General features: G+C 38.4%; 1 protein-coding gene across 1 annotated transcript in view; it reads left to right on the top strand.

Annotated features, from left to right (window-relative positions):
- Positions 1 to 6,067: 6,067 nt before the first annotated feature.
- The window catches only part of Bcat (Branched chain amino acid transaminase), a 52,441-nt gene continuing 37,017 nt past the window's right edge, over positions 6,068 to 21,491 (top strand). Inside the window, exon 1 of the mRNA XM_071666366.1 lies at positions 6,068 to 6,207. Within this exon, the coding sequence (XP_071522467.1) occupies positions 6,124 to 6,207 (84 nt within the window). The 5' untranslated portion in view covers positions 6,068 to 6,123. The remainder of the gene's footprint in view (positions 6,208 to 21,491) is intronic.

Raw genomic sequence — 21,491 nt, 5'->3', positions numbered from 1 at the left:
TTATATACTTTGTCGCTGTCTACTATTTTATAAGTTTAAGACTTAGGTCATGGTTCTGTTTGATCATGCAAATTTATATAGCAAAATGATTATCGTGTATGTGGAAGCTTTAGAAGTTAGCCATCGCAGCAAACAGTAAAAATCTTGTTCTACATATAGATATGAAGTAGTTAATGTATTGATATGATTTTTTTTGTTACAGAATAGGTGTTGATATATGTATTTACTGTACTCCATGATAATTATTTGACATAAATAACTGAAATATAGTAAATATATCTCTCTAATTTCCATCTTTGGCTATGATGGTAGATAGAAATACACCAAATTGCAAAACTAAAGCATGCCTGTACCATTACTCTTTTACTATTTTGTAAGTTTAAGACTTACATGTATTTGGAAGTTTTAGAAAGTGTAGAAAAAATAGCGTCTTCCACAAGAACTGGATGACAAGGTTATTGAATTTCATAGGTTAAGTGAAATATTGAAAAGGTTTTTATTACTTTTTTTTACCCATGGTTACCATAGGGTACCATAAGTTAGCCTGAGATAAGAACTTCGACATAGACTACAGAAAGCACGTTGTAAAGTAAGTTAACCTACGGTAAATTGAAGCCACTTCACAGATTTTTGTTGCTAATTAGTACTTATTTTACATGTTCATTGTTTACTGGCAGTGACTGGTAAATGTTTTTCATGTCTGAAGCTAAAGGTTTCTCCTACCCCTTACCATCATGCACAGATTTTAACATAACGAAACTATTACGTATGTATGGTGTGAGCACCACATCCTGCTAACCTAGGTAACCCATGTATAGACACCACAGACAGCTAGCTTATGTAACCTTCATTTTGTCGCATCACCTTTGATTTTTGAGCTTCATTAAATCCTTAAAGAATGTTCCAGTCTTTTAATTTCTTTCCCAACGTGTCTTTGATAACTGCTCATTAGTATTCTTTTCATTGTGTTGTTGCCATATATATTTGGTATGATCTATAGGTGATTATTTTTGTGTTAAGAGTTTTACGCTCGTCTTTCCTTATCTCTTAGACTTGTATGTATCACCTTTACTCCCATGTAAGTTTACACACACACACACACACACAGACACACACATTCATCGACCATTCCCGATGGGACGATATACTCTTGGGTTAGATGTAGGCCGACTGCCACGTTCGGGATTGAAATTCATGTGGGTTCAACGCTTTGGCCCTGCTATGCTAACTCATGGTCAGTAACGCTAATCACTACCCACGGAGGTCCGTGTGTATGTATGTTTCTGTTTTAAGGAACTTCAAAATGTATAGCTTAAATTTGTTCGACATGATGTAGCATGCAAGGAAATGATTATATAGTTCTAATAGATGTTGGACGAAGGTTAAGGTAGTAAGATTTCTTGCGGCCGACAGCGCGGTTACTCTGGTCAGCTGGGAACTCCCTCTCGTCTTCACTGACTTCGAGAACTACATACGCTAATGATAATTCTTAAAGTATTACACCTGAAAACTGACTTACTTGTAACTGCCTCCATATTGAGAGGTTTAGCAGTGTAAAGCAGTCTGGATCTGAAGCTGCCTTTTGGATTACTGTTGTTGTAAGTGCTTGCAAGGCATGTTAAGGTTTGGTCTAATTTCAATACTTTAATTAAAGGTCTGAAAACCCGTAGGAAGGTCCAGAATCAAGTTTCTAACGGAAGACAACGCTTGATTACGTAACCACAACACAACTGACATTTTCGCCAATATTTCATTGTAAATGTACTTCTAAAATTAATTCCAGTCAAAAGTACCCAGTCGACATTTAATTCGTGTTTAGTTTCAGAGGAATTCCTTCCACACTGCTTAGACACTGTCCACTTAAGGACGTCAGAATTTGTCATCATGTCATTAACCATCATCATGTGAAACAAGTATCCTTATCATTTCCCCTGATACATTTAGTTCGTGTTTAGTTTCAGGGGAATTCTACAATGTGTTCTCAAGGACATGCCATGTTTATGGTCATACGCCTATCTACACCATATCCTTGGCCATCATCATCATATGAAGTACAAATAGACTTATCATTTCCTCTAATACATGTCTTATCTTCCAGTATCATTTCCTCTAATACATGTCTTATCTTCCAGTATAACTAAAAGTAAGTATAGAGAAGCCATTAATTATGCATATTACTAAAACATAACACCCGAATTTGACAGGTAACTTGGAATAATGCTATAAAATGTTTGAATATTATAAAAATCATTACCTTGATTACGGAATTATTAAACGCCCGATTTTTTATGTACATATCGAAGAATTCCTGGAATCCTATATAATCATACATTAAACGAGGATTTTGAAAGGCTAATATATTCTCTGGAAAGGATGAATGAAGAAAAACTAAAGATGCTAGAGGAAGTACCTTTTTCAGCATCTTTTGGTTTGTACATAGGCTTGCATAGATATTTATGTTTTGCTATTTAAAGATTTTGATTTTTTAGATACTTCATGTAATTAACTCCACTAAGATAATGCTTAGAATTTTGGTAGAAATATGTTTGTGAAACGTTTGTAATTAAGTAATCATAATTATGATAATGTCGCCCCTTGACACCGATTGAATCGCACTTTACAGGTAGTCTGAACCAAAATGTAGCCAATCCCTTATCGCAACCTATTTAACGAGCCTCGGCAATCTTTTCGATATATTTTTTTCAGCATTCTCAGTTTCATCTGTGAAGTTGTCATGCTAGAGTTGTGCATCACTTATTTTGAAAAGTTTCCCATTCGTGGTTCCTGTTACTTCTCAAGGGCTTGGAAAATATAGCCGTTTCCATCTCAGGGGCGACCGTCTCGTAAACGTTGAAAGCTCGCTTTTTTCTCTTTCTCAATAGCGATACATACATTACCGAGATCATAAATTTATGCTAGGCTGTGGGTCAGCTATAGATCAGAGTTGGTTGGTTATTTGGGCTGTAGGTTTATTGATTACTAGGGTCATTAAGGCTGTGGCCGTCATTTTAAAACCAACAATCTTGTAAACACTTTCAGATATTTAAGATTATTTAAGAACACATTCCCACTGCGTATATGGCCCTTTCCAGATGAACTTGATCGTTACAGATGTTTAAGATCTTGAATACGACAATTTATGACTACCCCTGTAGTACGTTAACAACCTTTCAATACACCCCTGTAGTACGTTAACAACCTTTCAATACAATGGCAACCTTTTTAGGGTTTTAGCAGCCTGACTATTATTCTTAGATTACATATAATAACTGAAGTTAGGTAACACAAGCTTGTGGTCAATGTTTCGGTATATCAGTTATACCAAGTTGCGCTATGCTCCAGCATGCCTCCTGGTGATGGAAAATTTATCATATGGTGTACAGTCTCGGGATTACCGGCAGGTTTGTTCCAACCCATTCCATTTACAACCAAATTTTCAAGTAATATCCAAAGACTTCAGACATTCCACATGACCTCCTCATCTCTGTCAAATGGTTTGATTGCAGACGAAACTGTATATACGTTATTAATAAACAAAAGTGATGAAAAGTCCAACATGAGTGATAGCGAGTCTTGCTCACCCACATTATAAGATATTCAAGTTCATCAAAATTCCAAAAACACCGTTAGCGATAGGTTTCGACTCCTTTATCAACCCAGGGTGTGAACACTACTCAGAGTTCTAACAACTTTTCCTTTTACATTACCGCGCATTTCTTGTGAAATTGTTTTCAAATATACAGTCGCCAGGTTTAACGTCATCACATTATCTTTGGGTTATAATCTTCAGTTTGTTGTTTTTAGATAATTATCTTCATTCTTTTCGACTTTCACTGGAGAATTTAGGATTACAAAAAACGTGCGCATAACGCGCTTGTTCCTGTGTCTTTATTTTCTAGTAACATCATATTGAAACATTTTAACGTCATTACTAGGCAGGTTTCACCTATTGGACTCTGGACTGATCACCAGCCGAGGTGCATCTTAATATGACGCCAATGTGCATTTGTATATCAAGAAATTTTAGAAAATTCTGAAAACAATATCTTTTATTTTCAAGTTTTAAAGAAAATCAAAGTAATATACTATTCCAAATCGTTATATGTGGTGTATAATCATATTGATTTGATAATAGAGTTGAAAGTATCAGATGCGGGCGTTTGTTTACGTAACGAAGCTTGCAGCTGCAGCCTCTGGTGCTAGTAACACCAAACACCATAATGTCTCATTTGCACCTTGCTACTGTGACATTGGTTAAAGATCAGTAGTCTCGTAGGCTCAGTTTGAGGTTGTATGTATAGTCTTTGGTTCAGCCATATGCCCTTGCTTTTATGTGTATGATGTTATTGTACATTGCATATCAGAACAAAGAAATACGCATTCGGAGGCACAAGTGACATTACTTTCTTCCTTGCACGCAGGTTGTTATTATGCTTAGGTAGCTGTTTTAAATCATTCCAAGGCGACTGTTGAATCTAAAGTTACATTAAAATTCTGATTGCATCAAATGCGAGGTCGGTTCATAGTATGACAGCCATATTTAGTGTAATTAAGACTGTAGCTTCCAAATATTTGATATGAAATGTCAGTCCCTCTGGTTCGTGCCTATTCATGTGCTAATTTACTGGACTTTATTTTTTATAAGTTTACTATTAATATGAAGTGTCGGACATATACGTGTTCCTCATATGATTTAGGGGCAATCTGATCAGCATTTATCTCAACAGCTCAGGTGGTTTGGTTCATTTTTTGGACACAAACACACTGTATATATATATATATATATATATATATATATATATATATATATATATATATATATATATATATATATATATTATACTTATCAGCTGTCTCCCGCGTTTGCGAGGTAGCGCAAGGAAAAAGAAAGAATGGCCCAACCCACCAACATACACATGTATATACATAAACACCCACACACACATATATATGTATATATATATATATATATATATATATATATATATATATATATATATATATATATATATATATATATATATATATATATAAAGCTTATTCGCCTTTAATCACCTTTCTCAACATGAAGTCGTCTCGATTCAAGGAATGATTTTTGGATGTTATGATGTTTATGAAATTATAAACGGCAAGTTATGAAAAGAAATAAGATTTGGTTGAATTATCGCTAGGGTAATGTCGGCCGTGGGGTTTGTGACGAGATACGTAGCCGGCTGCCACTTGCGTAAGACCATACGCAACCGGCTGCCGGCAGCGTAGTTAATGCCTGATACAAGAACGTGAGATCATAAGAAAGAAAAGAAATCGCAAAACTTGTTAAACGGAACAGATGTTAAATCATGGAGAAAACGAGCAGATTAAAGATCAGAAAAGTTTATTTATCCCAAGCATGAAAACTCAAGGTTAGCATCAGACGACGCGATGCATTTTCCTTGAAAATAATCTTAGAATTCTACTCTCGAACAGTCATTACGACCTCCTGGCTCGGCAAGCCAAAGTTGCAAATGCCATATAAATTAACATGATAACAGACAAGGGTAACCAAATACAACCCCCATAGACATAATCGCTAATCTTTTGGCAAACCCGACCTAGGGTCCCTGGGTTGATAACGTCCCGTCGAAAGGTTAACTAACACAGAATCTTTGCGGAATGATAAAACTTATTGACATTTAGTTATCGTTCATGCTTGTCCCTGAGTTCTAGAGGTAACGGGACTGCAATTAGTACGGTCTGTGCAATTAATATCACCCTCTGTATGAAGAAATCTTGCTTCCTACCTAGCGACAGTCAGTCATTGCAGTACATGAAACAGTGTATCAATAAAAATATATAATTAGGGGGCTTTTGGGGAAAAGAACAGCATTCTCAAACTAACTTTGAAATGCCATATTTTGCAGAGGTTATGAATGTGAATGCTGTCGGAAAAAGTACAAAAACAGCATGGGAAATAGAACGAGTCATTGCTTATTGTATCGGTGCACATAATGCAATTTATGAAGTACTGTTTGGATCCAATACCCACAAGTCCCGGCAGACCCCGACAGACTACCTGGTCCCTACCGACAGAGGTCGGCCGGGTAGGCGCCATCTCGAGTCGTGTGAACAGATCAGTACGCTTTGATGATGGCCTCAGTGAAGACGTACGGAAGTTTCGCTGCAAGGATTTCAAATAATTTTACGTGGAAAAACAGAAAAGGAAGCCGAGTAAGTGTTCACTGTAGCGAAGCGTTTTAGTGGATGTTCATAGTGTAGTTCTAGTGTGTCATTGTATGTGTTGATTTTTGCTAGAGCATTGAAAATTGTGAATAAACGTGCAGGCTTTGAAATCAGCTGGGTTAAGATACGAAATCGATGAGCTACTCGGTAATTTTGTAAAATGTAAGTAAACAGTATCACAAGTTCTAATGCCCCTAAGCTCTTCTATTCAGTATTAAGCTGTGTGAACAACACTTATTATTCTTGCATAGCAGTAGTCGTGTTTTGTTATTGTAGTTGAATACATGGCGGTAAGGCCGGCATCGTGGCGCGATCATGACGTCATTAACCAGCCTCCTCCGCCGACCAATCATAGCCTGTGGGCGTGGCGTACGTCATCATTCTTTAAGGTTGGCTTCATTGTTTGCCGCTTTCAGCGACAACAGTTATGTATTTTTTTTTTGTCCTCAGGTCGCTCTTGTTTTGATAAGTCGTAGGGGGTCCGTTCATTCTAAGGCGGTATGTTGTTTGATCGTATCAATTGAAAGAACACGGCTGTATTGATCGTTACCTTGAAGGGGATGTAGAGCTCCGCCTGTAACCCACCTGAGGTCGCAAGGCAGGGGACGGCAATACAAAAGTGGCATGAGCTGATAAGGTTTCCTGAAGCTTTTCATGGTTGCATTAGGTTAATTCCGGATTATGAGCACCTCATGATGACTGTAAACCTTACCCGTATCTGACAAATCTTTTACGTAATAACTGTGCAGGGAAGTTGCATAATGTAACGAAGCCGATTTTGATAGTAAGGACTTGGATAGTGAAAATTGTTATAATAAGGTGAGGATAGTGAAAATTGTTATAATAAGGTTAAAAACTTTATTGTTTGTAACACGTAGAATGTTTCGTAGATTCGTTAAACGCTTCCGTCCCACGTCGCGGAAGAAATGAACTTAAATGGTTTTTGATAGTTTCCAGTTAATCTGATAACCTGAATATATGAATTGTTCAGATCAGGCTTATCATGTACAATACACAAGGCTTTTACCGTTTTTTATTAGATTTTCATGGAAGGATAAGGATGTATGAAGACTGTCTGCATGGTGATGATTGTTGTACTTGAATAGTTAACGCTCAACCATGAAACAATATTTTAATAGATGAACAGTGAAAATGTCTTAAGTGTCAGTTGAGAGAACATGGCCAATGTAATTACAACTTTATGCATAGGTTGTTGATCTAAATGATTGTAGACTCATGTCTTATTTGTTGATAATATAATTCACACAAAAACTTTGGTTTTATTATAATTGAGAATGACCTGTTTTGTATTTCTCGTGAAACAAGAGAATGAAGCCAGATGAGACAATCTTGTGCACGCTCATCTGGAAACTCGGACGGAATACGAGCACACTTGTGCCAGCAGACGCGCTTTCGTCTTCAGCACTTACTCATGTGTTTTGGCACATTCTCGAATGAGGTGTCTTTCACTAGGTAAGACTTCTGGTCGGGCGTTGATATGCTGATACACAATCACACACGCAGACTCATACGTCATTAACGCGCATCTTTGTACCTGGCATAAACTACGGTGTGTGTGTTGGCCATCTTTAGATTTTCAAGGTACATGTAAGACCATAGGCGCTCCTAACTGCATATGTTGCTCTTCCTGGCTTTGATAGCTTTATACCTGTAAACCTCACTGCGTCCAGTGCAGGTGATGGAAAAACAATTGTTTTAAAGTTACTTCTCTTTTTGAGTTTCTCGTGTATGCCTGTCGGAAAGTGAGGTAAATGCGTCTAACAGGGAGTATATTTGTTTCCATTTTTAGCTGTAGAGCACTGGTCTTGTGAAAAGCTGTGGATTGACTGTAAGCCTGTGCGCACAACGCAGTTGTGAAGTGAAAGATGTGTGTAGTGTGACGTAGCTGTTAGAATACGATGCAATACATTTGGGGGCGTTGAGCACGCGACCAAGTTGCCACCTTGCTAACCTTGTGCTGGACCACCACGAGTCCTGTTCATCGTGCCCTGTTTGGTGAACCTGTCACCAGTATCAGCCGAGTAAATTGATGCAAGCTCTTTGAAACAATTTTCTTTTAGGCGACTCTTTCTGAATGTATCCAGATAGAAACTTCTAGCATTTGCATTTAGGTTAATCTTCGTAATCGGCTGTGATTGGAAGCTTTGATTGCTGATTTCGTGATGCCTAGAATTCAAGTGTTATGGTCCACCTTATCTAAAGAAACAAATAGTTTTTCTTAGCAAGTCACAACTATTTCAGCTGAGGGGTATGGTGGTATATAACTTGAAAAAAAAAAGAAAGAATCGGTAAGGACCGGCCTTAAGGTCGAGCTGAATTATTGATGCGTATTGGTTCAAGAAACTGATGGATGAAGTTAGGGCTTTTTGCATTGGTATAGACGCATTTTACGATGATGTTTAGGAATTGTCCAATCCTATAATGAACTGTATTTAGAAGCTAGAGAATGAATCTTCCCTTGATTTCATATACACATCACAGTTGACCCGTTTTACCTGTTTTATAACCAGTTGATGTACACTATTAAAGCCTAGTTAAGTTTGATTTGGTTTGCACCAATTTGGGTTAGGTTATTGTTGTAGACTCCAACATAAGCGTGCCAAGAACTTGATGGTCCTATGGTACTCTGAGAAAGATGCAGCCGGTGAGAGCTATTTAATGCGGTCTGTTTATTAGGTATTTCAGTATTCCAAGTCAAACTAGAAGTCTTTATACACACACACACACACACACACACACACACACACACACATATATATATATATATATATATATATATATATATATATATATATATATATATATATATATAAACGTTGCTGTTTATGTCTAGACCCTAAACGTTAGTTGACGAGTTTAGAGGTGACTGGGAAGGAGCAGAGATCAATAGTTCGGGACAAAAACTGGACTGCATGGCCTTGGCTCACAGATCCAGTTTACTTGGTCATTGGTATGTACGTGTAGTAGAGAGCGTATATAAGGTTAAAAGTTTATATACACATTTTCGTAAATGTTAGTGGGTTATGACTGTTTATAGCAAGGTACAGTAGAGAAAGTTAACGTAGCAGCCATTTCAGGGAATCCTCTTATTCATTGTGACGTAAGAATATCTTCAACAAAGTTTGTAAGTTGTCTTTAATAGGTTTGCTTTTAGATTGTAACATTCTACGTGAATGGTTACATGTTTTACTGTGTTATAAGCCTCTCTCCAACAAAATGTGTTTTCCTTGGCATTTTGATAGTGAAACAAGGTCTTAGACCTTCAGGTAGGTCTATATGTGACATCCAGCTGGAGACGTTCCATGGTTGAGGTGCCTGTGAATACGTCATTCCCTGATTGATATTGTCACAGTGTACAATGGCAACGGGAGTACGAACGGAATACTTGTTGCCCAATGAGGTGAAGTAATGCCTCTGGTTGACCTGATGGTAAACTACGTCCACAGTTGCCAAGTTCTTAATTTCATCGATGTCCAAGTACTATGGCTCCCATGGTCTTTTGTCATGTTTGTCAAATATTATGGTTTAGCTTTCACAATTTCCTGCCACACAGACACTTGTCTTTTGTACCCCCTTCGTGTGATGTTGAGTTCTGACCAATCGTTCTCATTTTCTCTTGCTTTCGCAAAAGTGCCTATCCGTGTCCTTTTCACATGATGTGTCTTAGTGAACACAATACTTCCAATGTTAAAGTAAAACCCTGTTGTAAATAAGTGATCAAGCTTCAGTGGCTTCTGTTTCTCGCCAGTTTTAGAAATTCCGTTACATCATTTTGTATAAGGCAACGGAAATATAGATAATTCGATTTTTCTTGGTACTTGTATTCCCTCAGTATGCTAAAATATGTTGATGGGCTGCAAGCCAGCTGTTTTCACGGTAGGCACGTTCCTGGAAACGTGCAGTGTAGTGAAGTGTTCGATTGATATTGGCCGGAGACAAGAGAAGGGTGCTTAACAAGTTCTTAGGAGGGAATATTCTGTCCACCAACATGTGTGTCTCTCGAGAGAAACTCAGGAAAATGTAGGACTAGCAGAAGAGCGGCATTACGGTATGAACCATGAATATAATGGTCTGGCCTTTAAAGTGGTCGTTGGGGTTCAGGTCAGAGGTTCCTCCATCATATTCAAGGGGCGTGTTGTACTGAAAGGGATAAAACACCAAGCTATAAACTGTTGCAGATGTTGATCAGACAAGGATATCCACCGCCAGCTGCAACTAGGCAACCATATGGATGGTGTACATGCCTGACTATATCATATCTACTGATGACAAACACAGACAATACCTAGTGACATCATCGCAAAACTACGCTGGAAATATATGCTAAGGCAAAACATATGTATCATTACGTATATGATTACTGAATTCAAAATAATTAGAAAAATGCGGTTATTGGGTGATGTTATATCAGGAACAAGTAAGCGACGTGGACCTTCTCAGTGATCTGGTGGGGAACCTCGGTCTGTAGGTGAAGGCCATAGTTAACTTAGACTGGGAGATCAGCTAAGAGGATGGGTTTAGTAAAAGTGAACGTGGAAGACTGATGGTGGTAGTTAGGTTTATCATAGCCATCTTGCCGAGATCAGATATGGCTTAATGAAAATGTACGTGTAGTCAGACTATATTTTTCCTAAGAATGGAGTAAAGACATGCATTAAACCTTTAAAACTTGTTGATGTAAGCCTTCTTTTCGCGCGGGTTCATATAAATTTCTTCAGTTTTGTTTTGGTATATACTTGGACAGCAGTAAGCTTTGATACTTTTTGTTGGTGGCCGCAATGTTACCTTGTATACACTGGATCCAAAGGATTATTCTTACGTGGATTCGGTTAACGGTGGTTACAGATACCAACATTGCTTTAGCATGTACGATGGCGATATATCATGCATAGCTTTTGCTGTACATATGTTTTGATAATATCAACACATGGTAAGTTGACCTTGGCTCACCATATATAATGTTGTGACTGTAAATACCTTCTCGACTGTGCTACATGCAAACGCCACTGTACGAACACCTGATAAACAAATATATGTGTGTGTATCCCATGTTGGTCCCCCAAATAAACTCAGGGTTGTTTATTTATTTTTCAGCGTATTTGACGTAAGTTGTATCTAAATTTTTCGCGTGAAGTTCATGTTAATAATTTCCTTAAAGTTGAATCTGATGATATTTGCTCAACATATCGATTAATTGGATATATATAGATAACCTTCCCATGTACTTAGGCGCTCTCACATGAACAAGCGTTTACGATTTTTCTGTTTCATGAGAGAACTGTATTTTGAAATGGTTCAGACGACGGATAGTTGTAGGTCAGCTCGGACATATCTGCCTTGGAGTTGTGGGAAAGCTTATGCATTTAATTTCAAGTTGTGAAATGTAACAGTCTTCTCTGAAAGGAGAGCGCTTACCGTTCATTGTATATACTGCTTGTTTAAATACATTACTGTCTTCTTTTGCAACGCACATTGCACGTTTCTGTTTTAGGTTCATGTATGATTTTCAGTTGTATCTTATACCATATGGTGTCTTAGCAGCTGTTTTTGTATGCTTTTGCCTTGTACTTACCCGTGCTGTCCTTCGTTAGTATAGTTATTTTAGAGTAAGTGTTTTAGTTGATTTTTACACATCTAGTACATGAGACGTCAAACTCAACACGTCTGCATTCCTTCGACAGCAACTTTGATTTTTTCTTGATATTTGTGACTAATGAAGACTTAAATAGGGTTTCTCAGAGTATGGGACTCAAAGGCTGAATCCTCTATTTAGGTTTAGTTCAGCAAATGTCCACATTCTGTGTCATGAACATATTGAACATTTGAACTGAAGGTAAAGCAATTAATTTTTGCCTCATGTCCGTACATCTGAGTCACCCAGGTTGCTCTCGTCCGCCCTTTTTCAATAAAAAAAAAAGATCGATTTTGCTGTTGACGTCTGTTTTTAGGATGGGAAGTTGGGATTCCACTAGGACCCGATACTGAGTTTAATTTGAACTTGTCTCTTACCATTATTATGTTCCGTTTGATTTACTTCAGCTTCTGTGATTGCAATTTCGTCAGACTAAGTACCCTGCCATCAGTATATACAATATTTCTAGCACATATTAATGACGTGGTAGCTTCATGCATGTTCCGACTGTCAGCTTTTCAACTCTTCTTGTTCTCATGTGAAGCGATTACTTTTGTATTCATTACTGTTTTTTTTTATTTCTCTATTCTTTCATAAGGTATTCCATTTCTATATGCATTAATGATTTTCTCCCACGTCCTTATGTCTTTACGTATTTATAGCCTTTTTTCCCAATGTGTTCTTGTCCCATGCATGTTTGTGAATAATCTCTCCCGCCAGCTACGCAGCGGTCCCGTGTTTGATCCTGGCTGTTGGAGGTTTGTATGTTCCAAGAAAGTGCGCGTTCATGTGCACTTTGTTCGTATTATATATATATGTATATATATATATATATATATATATATATATATATATATATATATATATATATATATATATATAGAGAGAGAGAGAGAGAGAGAGAGAGAGAGAGAGAGAGAGTATTCCAAAGTTTTTACGAAGACTGTGTGTTTCTTCCATTTTGAGACGATAAGTTTAGACCGTTTATGGTGCCCATTATTTTCTGTCAAACTTTGGTTATCATGCATCTTTTTCTTCTTTCTAGGCTGCAAAATTTGAGTTCTCAGCCTTTCATGATAGTTTATATTTTTCATTCCTCTGCTAATAAAATGCTTTTGAATTCTCTCATATTTGCTGCTTTTTTGTGTCTGACTTCTGAACAACTAATCAGTTTTGTATAAGTGTACATTCAATATTTTCATCAGTTGCTATGTGTCTCGAAGAGGAAGTTTTGATTATCGCACCACTTAGTGCTTGGCTTGGTAGTACTATCTTATCATATTACTGTTTTAGTGTTTCTCAGTTGTGATGACATACGGATGACATGCGACAAACTTTTCCCGTCAGGCATGGATACAGAGAGAGAGAGAGAGAGAGAGAGAGAGAGAGAGAGAGAGAGAGAGAGAGAGAGAGAGAGAAGGGGGGGTATGTACGAAATTCTTCCAAGGTCAGGGTCAGGTCCATTATACCCAAGGGTCGTACCGTCGCTTAGCAGTAGTGCCGTCTTGTTTTCAGGGTCATTAAAACAAATCTGTACCAATGTTGGAGCTTATGGTTGTCATGTGATCTCCGCTTATCGTAAGACGAAACTCAGGGTTGAGTGACATTTAACTTATCATTCAACAGTCATTAATTTGATGAAGAACGGATAACGTACTTATTAGGTGGCCATGCACCTATTCGGCTGCCACACATTCACACACACGGCAGGTCTTATCTTTGCCAGCACCGCTTCATTCTAATGACAGTTATTCTCGTGTGACATCACTAGGGAGTGTTTCTATAACCTGTTATTATAATAGGCTGCGGCACCGACCTATCCCTGTTCGCTAAGTCCATGCGTATTTAAGGTTTATATTAGAATAATCGGTTTAGTTTATGGTTTAGATGTTAGATTAGTTCTCATGTTAGACGTTAGGTTTCTGTTTAGGTTATTTTTCATATTAGGCTTTAGGTTGTTGGTTACATTAGTTTTGTAAAAAAGCGAGGGCGAGCGCTTCATGCTAAAGCATTTTGTGAAGTATTGGCCAGTCACGAGATTTTGCGAGATCTGGCGTGGACTCGGCCCTGCCAATCACCAGGCTTGCAGAAATCTGGAACCACGTGCCGATGTTTCCTACAAAAATCTTTTACAGGTTCGGAACCTCTATGTTGACAGTGACTGGTGAATGTTGTGGTATACCCCCATCTTGTTTCTATCCTGTTGAATGATATTGTACTAAAATGAAACTTTACCCTCAACAGTTGATACTATATTCTCTCGCTGAAACTAGAATAAGACAAGCCGATCTTATCCACGTTAAGACCTAGCAAGACACGGGCCTTGGCTGCTAGATGTTTACATTGTGGCGTATGAACTGTGATGGTAATTCATGCCTCTAGCCTTTCCATGTACCTCAGCTTTGTTAATTCTGGAGCTATCTTTTTTTACTACTAGACTAAGCTGTAACTGTAATTGAGTTATGATGGTGATCAAACAAGCTTTACGTGTGAGGATGCTGGATGAAAAATTCTGGGTTCGCACAACAGGACGATTGTTAAACGCTAACGCATTGATCGTAACTCCAGTGTATTTTCCAAGATTTTCAAGTGAAATTGTGATTGTTTCTCTCGTTACTACGTAGTTACACTCAAGATTAATAGATGCTTTCAGAGAGTAACAGTATGTGAGTCACAAGTGAGGCAGATGTATTGGTATAGCAGCTTGTGAACTATGTCTTCAGTGCCCCTGTGGGGAACCGTGTCCTCGGTCCCCCCAGTGGGTGGACTTGTCCTCAATTTATGTCCTCATTCCCCATGGTGGGGAATCTTGTCCAAAGTCCCCCGGTAGGGAACCTCGTCATCAGTCCCCCGGATGAGGGAGCCATGTCCGCAGTCTTCCTGATGGGGAACCTGGTCCTCAGTGCCGCTGGTGGGGAGCCTTGCTCACATTCTGAGAAGACATTTAAGGCAGTATTGCTCTTAGTATGCTTGGTGGAGACCTCCTTGGTGGAACCCTTGTTTCCACAGTATCAGGTGAATGGGGCAAGAGAGCACTGAGCTGCACAATGTCACAGCACATGTGTAGACGGAGCATTGTAACTGTTACGTAACTGGAGAAATTTAAAAGTTTGGGCATTTTGTTATGGTACATCTATATTCCGTTTTGTATGTCGGACTTATCATATAATATGAGTATATATTTGTCACACGTAACGCATACAGTCACATACAGAAAAAAAAGTATAAGTAATGCTTGTCGGTTTCGGACACATGGAACTGGAATGTGCAAGTTTTTTTTTGTCAGGGATCCTGTAACCAGTTAAGTTGGGATCGAGGCTTCCCATATTGTTTTGTGTCACGCAGGACAGGGGTTTCTGCGGTCTAGGATGTTTGCTTTGCGATGGATGTGAACTTAGAAGGTTTGCCAGTCCCCGAACAAAGGATTAGGTTCCATGGACGTCATGAGCCAAATTGGTGCTGTTTTAAACGCTAATGTTTTCGCTCAGCCTCCGGCAATTTCATCCTCACCCCGACCACTTAAAGATTCACCTGTCTCCCGTAAGGATCATACGGTACTAGGTGTTTATCATAGAGAGAGCTATGCTTAGTTTTTATTTATGATGGAAGTTGGAGAGAATATATTAGCGTCTTGTTCCTCTGGTAGGAAGTTATTGGATGTGAGCGATCGTGGTTCGGCAGGTTGGCATGTAAGGCCGGCTGTTCTAAACATCTCCCGTGGTGTTTGGTTCAGGAAGGTTGGCATTATAACGTCCTGCCTTCAAGGAATCCAAGGGCACCTTATCCTCCCACTTTGTTCTTAGGCACAACTCTGACGAGCTGGAGTGGACAGCAGGCAGTCTTATGCAGTTGATAGGTAAGTAAAGTTTATAACAAGGGTTGGGATTTGGGCATTTCCTTGAATAGAGAGGTTATAGGTATAATAATCCGACCAAAGAAGTGTGCAGCTGTAACTTCTGTATTTTCACCTCATTTTGTTAGCCGTCACTTAAAAGTAGTGCGGCAGCTAAACGCGCATTGTAGTAGGATTTCCCGTTTGTCTCCGTTGTTTACGGCGGATAGTATCTGTTGACACTAAAGAGACTAATGGCACTTTGGCATGATGGTAAGGTTTGGGTAGGAAAAAGTTTTGCAAGTGTTTAAGAGTGTTTTCATTCCTATTTCTTTTATTCACGTATAAATTGATAAAGATTTGGCGGTCTTGGGGGCACCAGTCACACGTGGTGTGGGCTGGCGGGGTACAGCAATGCTCTACTGGTGTAATGTTGGGTTATCACCTTCCCTTGGGGGAAATAGACCATCGTCTGTATGACGAGCCTGCCAACTAGAACACACACACACACACACACACACAAAAAAAAAAAAAAAAAAAAAAACACTCGGGCTTGTCTGCCAAGTTACCTGCCTTACATGTCCTTCTCCCCTTTCCCCCCCTATACCTTTCCCGTACATCTGGACTAGTCCCTTTAGAATCTTATTTATGTGCTACATTTCTAATTAGCCTTATCAGCTGTACTGCTCTAGCAGAGCCATAAATAGAGAACTTTTTCTTTGGGATGAAATTTTAACTTTTACAAGATCTTATTTCATAAATTATTGTTCTTAATGTAAACTTTTACAAGATCTTATTTCATAAATTATCGTTCATGATGTAAACACCTAGTATTCGCTAGTAATGTTTCTGACCAATGTATATGATTAATTTCCTTGCAAAGGGTAGCAGCTGGCTGTATGAAAAGAAATATATATGAAATTACAATCTGGTATGAGTTATGAAGTTCCGAGATAACAATAATATACAAGTATTATTGTTGCCAAGAAATAGATTCTTAAGGTTACATGAACCAGCACATGGTGCACAAGCAGAGCTATAGACAGGCTCACCAACTTACATTGTATGATATGAGCTACATTTTGTTGATTTCCAGTCAGAAATCCCAGTAGAGGCGCAACCAAGAATGAACGCAGCAAATACTTATATTTATCTCCAGAATATCGTCACCAAGAGTAAAACAGATATCTGCAGGTACATTATTTATTATTTGTGGGAAGCACATCAGTGTATTTGTAATTTACTGCTTACTGTTTGATTGGTTGATTGTATAACCTTTAGGATTATTGAATGATTCATTAAGACCGTCTCCTTCAACCTGTATTCAAGTTTTGAAAAATCTTTTAACATATTCAGGTGTTAGGGATAATTCTAAGATCCCATAAACACGCTATGCGTGTGGGTGTTGTACAAAAAGAGATCACCAGATTCAACAGTATGATTTTTACAGGTACAACTACGACCATTCAGTTTTACTCTAATCAAATTCAAGTTATACCCAACGTCATGGTAATTCAGAACCATGTTTACTAGTCACAGATCCTGGTGCAGTGGTTGCACCATTATAGTTAGCTTAATATAACCAGTTACACTCAGCATAGCCACAAGTTGCAGCCATTTATAGACCACAGCTTGACGTCACAGGAAACGTATCTATATGCGTTGTTGGATTTATGAGCAATTCGTAGCTTAGGTCAGTGGGACAGAGTGGTTAGCTTTAAGAAGCGTTAGGTACATTGTTTATTAGTATGATGCTAAATATATCAGAGCTAGGCTTTGGGCCAGGCCTCAGGTCGAACGCCACGAGTGAATCATTTCAAGACCAGGTGACTGGAGCTAGAACTATGAAGAATCTCTCTTGGTTGTAGGTTGTAGTCAAACAAATTGCTACATAGGGTTATCGTTGAAGGGTTTTTGGATGTGTTGATCAACGCGTTAACCGTCAACTTTTCATGGCTAGTTAGGTTCTGTTTATTGTGTGATTTCTGAGGATACTGGATCGTGTAGTTCCTTGGATGCTTGAAACATTTGATAGTTTTTCCACAAAACAACAAACATTATTGTAACTGGATGTATATGGAACACATACTTGTCATGTGAGTTGAAAAAAAAATAAAAATCTCCCTTGGGCGAAGTGACACGAGCATTTTCTGGTTCAGCTGAGAATATTCCTGTAGAATGTTATGAAATACTGCCAAATTTCAGTCGTACAGTTTGTTATGTGCCAAGGAAACGCTAGTCCCAAGATTACCCGAGATTGGAAGATGTAACCTAACGCGAATCCTAGTCAGCGTTTGTAATGGCATTCATCACCTGGTTCTGCTTTCATCGTATCTTCTCGGTTCGTTACGATTTCAGTATCCTAGCTTTTGTGTTGAACTCACAGAGTTGTGACAGCACATCCTTTTCTTAGGTATTGGAGGTGTAAGGTTTCAACTCTGTTATTACGTGTAATAGTAGCAGTACATTTAATGGTGATAATGATTAAACTGTAATTTGTCACGACATACAACGGAACGCAGGAATTCGGTCAGCTTCATTATTTTCTTAAGCAGCGAATAATTGGTCAATGTCAGCATTATTGCTCGAACAAGAAGTGTAATGATAAATGATGTGTTGGTGTCTTGGGTTTAGAGTATTCTATGGTAATCAGTGTCCGGACACCAGTTGTCTGGTGTTGTGGTGGACACTGCCTGTGGAAGATCACTAAATGAAAGAGCTCGTGATTCTCATCGTTTTAAAAGAAATTAGTAGCATGTTCATTCTTAAGTTTTTGTTCCCTGGATGCACACTATTTACACAGAAAACCTTTCAAGGAAGTCATGCAGTAAGGGTAGTATGATATTAGTAATTTGAGAGTTTCCGGGCTTAAAAATTACATGGAAGTCAAAGATTTTCCGGAAACTCGATGTCATAAATATCACTGTACAATTGAACGATGATAATTGAATAATGTTGTGTAGTAGAATTTGATTTTATTATAGAACATGATAATTGAATAATGTTATGTTGGAGAAGTTGATTTTATTATGGAATAATCTAGAGTGCTTATTAAAATGCAGTCTTGTCTGAATGTTGCCACGTGATGCGCGATGCTGCCGTTTCATAACAGTTTCCTGTTGGTGCTCACATAGTGATTTGTCTGAGCTCTCTGTTTGGTGAATTTCGCGCTTTTTTTTTGCGATTATAGATTTTACTGTAGTTAGATGGAAGTGGGGGGGGGGTACCACCTCTTATATATTTGCTTTCTCTTGTAATATATTACCAAAACCACTTGACCAGGACGTATCGCATTCCTGTTTGCTTTGGCATCAATTCTCTCTCTCTCTCTCTCTCTCTCTCTCTCTCTCTCTCTCTCTCTCTCTCTCTCTCTCTCTCTCTCTCTCTCTCAGCTGCGTTTTACGGTCATCAGGCAAGGGAACTGAAAGAAGCTAAAAAGAATTCAGAGACACTTTGCAGATGAAATTAAGAGGATAGAACAACTGAACTACTGTGAAAAGAATTTCGTTGTGCATTTCTTAAAGAAGGAAGGTCCTTTTATTGTGGCTTCGTGTGAGCCAGCGTCAACATGTCACCATTAGGCAACAAACATTTCATGTTCTGAATTGAGTATGAATCACGCACATGACCCAGTCATGATTTCTCAAGGCTTAGGAGTGTCGGTCACACGACATGGTGTTCGCACATTTGAACTGACCCTTACTATCATGGCGCAAGAGGAATTCAAGATAAACCATAGAACTCTTCAGAGTGACTTGCAGTGCGACTTCATTTTGTATATGAACCAGTGCTATCAAGAAAAACAGTGAAAAGTAACTACAGCGTTTTATTGAACATGTTTGCTCTATAACAGTCGAAGATAAACCTAAGTGTACGTCCATCTTGCCTAACTTATTATACCCGAAGCAAATGCGGAAGCATGTGAAAGTTGAGCTTAACCAGAAAGCATATCGTCCGGCACGTGAAGAGGAAAGAAAATTTGTAATGAAGAACTGAGAACTAACTCGCCACACGTAAAAGATGTAGGCAGCAGTGCCTCTGTCAAAAATCAGATGTGAGAACAGTGCTTATAGCATGCATTAACATACATGCCAATGATGCGCATCTTAATCTGAATGATAAAAAAACAAGAAATTGGATGAATAATGGAGAGGGATTCGCTAAAGGAATTTGTACCCAATCTACAAGTCTCTTATGGTTGTAGATGGAAGAATAATGCCAAGATGATTACGTAAACTAATTTATGATGCTGTTTATAAATTTGCTGTTGAGGAAATCTTGAGCGTACACGTGTATCTAACCACTGTTGGTGAGGATGGAGAGGGGTCGCATTCATGCTGAGGTTGCGGCAAGTGTGTGGTCTGCCACCCGTGCATCTTCGCTGGATCAATATAGGTCTACCCACATGAGGACGACGGGTGGACCGTGATGGCATATATAACAAACACCATATATATTGGGTTAAATTCTCTCGTATGGAAAAAACAGATTAATCCAGTAAGTATTCCTGGCAATATGCTAAAAAAGACACACGAACACAAATACATACATGCTTCCCCTAAAATATGGAGTAAATTGTCTTGTTTAACCTATTGAAATTAGGAACAGAATAAGCACTGGAACTTTTAAAAGATGAGACTGATGGTTAAGCGCCATGTACCGGCACAACCAAATATTGAGGATTGTAATAGTGTAATGTAGTGGTGAGTGCTGCGCGCCAATTTTTTGTTATCGTCTGTAGATCATACTTATTATTTGCGGAAACATATGTAACCGTTTTCTTAATTTTTTGTGGTACTAAACTTTTTGTCAGTGGCGCAGCAGTTCCTTTTTTGATGATAGCTACTTTCTGCCACTTCATCGGGTCTAATATATATATATATATATATATATATATATATATATATATATATATATATATATATATATATATTATCCCTGGGGATAGGGGAGAAAGAATACTTCCCACGTATTCCCTGCGTGTCGTAGAAGGCGACTAAAAGAGGAGGGAGCGGGGGGCTGGAAATCCTCCCCTCTCATTATTTTTTTTTTAATTTTCCAAAAGAAGGAACAGAGAAGGGGGCCAGGTGAGGATATTCCCTCAAAGGCCCAGTTCTCTGTTCTTAACGCTACCTCGCTAACGCGGGAAATGGCGAATAGTTTGAAAAAAAAATTATATATATATATATATATATATATATATATATATATATATATATATATATATATATATATATATATATATCCCGCTGTGACCTCTGCAAAAATGTTCACCATTAAAGGACATTTTGCTGTTTAACCCTAGAGTACGTTGTTACGACCCCTAGGTATGGACTGGCATGTTACCTAACCATGAAAGTCATTCCATTGTAGCTAAGGGTCGTATATTACGTGCTCAAGTGATGTACAGTTTTGTTCAAGGGGTTAAAGCGTTTCACTCCAAGCAGTTACCCTAACCCAGCTCATTAAGAGCAGTACCATGTCAGAATCAGTCATGGACAAATTAACGTATTATGTTTATTTCGGTGATGTAAGCTGTTTTCGTCATGCAGTGTTTGTTGACATGTTCTCAGTGTGTGGACGGGTTTGACAGAAAGTGCATCAATGTGCTTTTGGCTCATTAGTGGCGCAAACATCAGCGAAGCATCGAGCAAAACATTAGCAGCTTGGGAGGAACTGCGGTGTATATATGATAAAACGGGGGTGTGTGTGAATTAGAAATATTCTATGTAACTCGTAACTCATGAGAGTGCTGAATCTCTTTCTAGAAACGGTAACATTACTATA

This window comes from Panulirus ornatus, chromosome 11, assembly GCF_036320965.1.
Source record: "Panulirus ornatus isolate Po-2019 chromosome 11, ASM3632096v1, whole genome shotgun sequence".
In the NCBI taxonomy this organism is placed as follows: Eukaryota; Metazoa; Arthropoda; class Malacostraca; order Decapoda; family Palinuridae; genus Panulirus; species Panulirus ornatus.
This window is presented reverse-complemented; position numbering and strand designations above follow the sequence as displayed.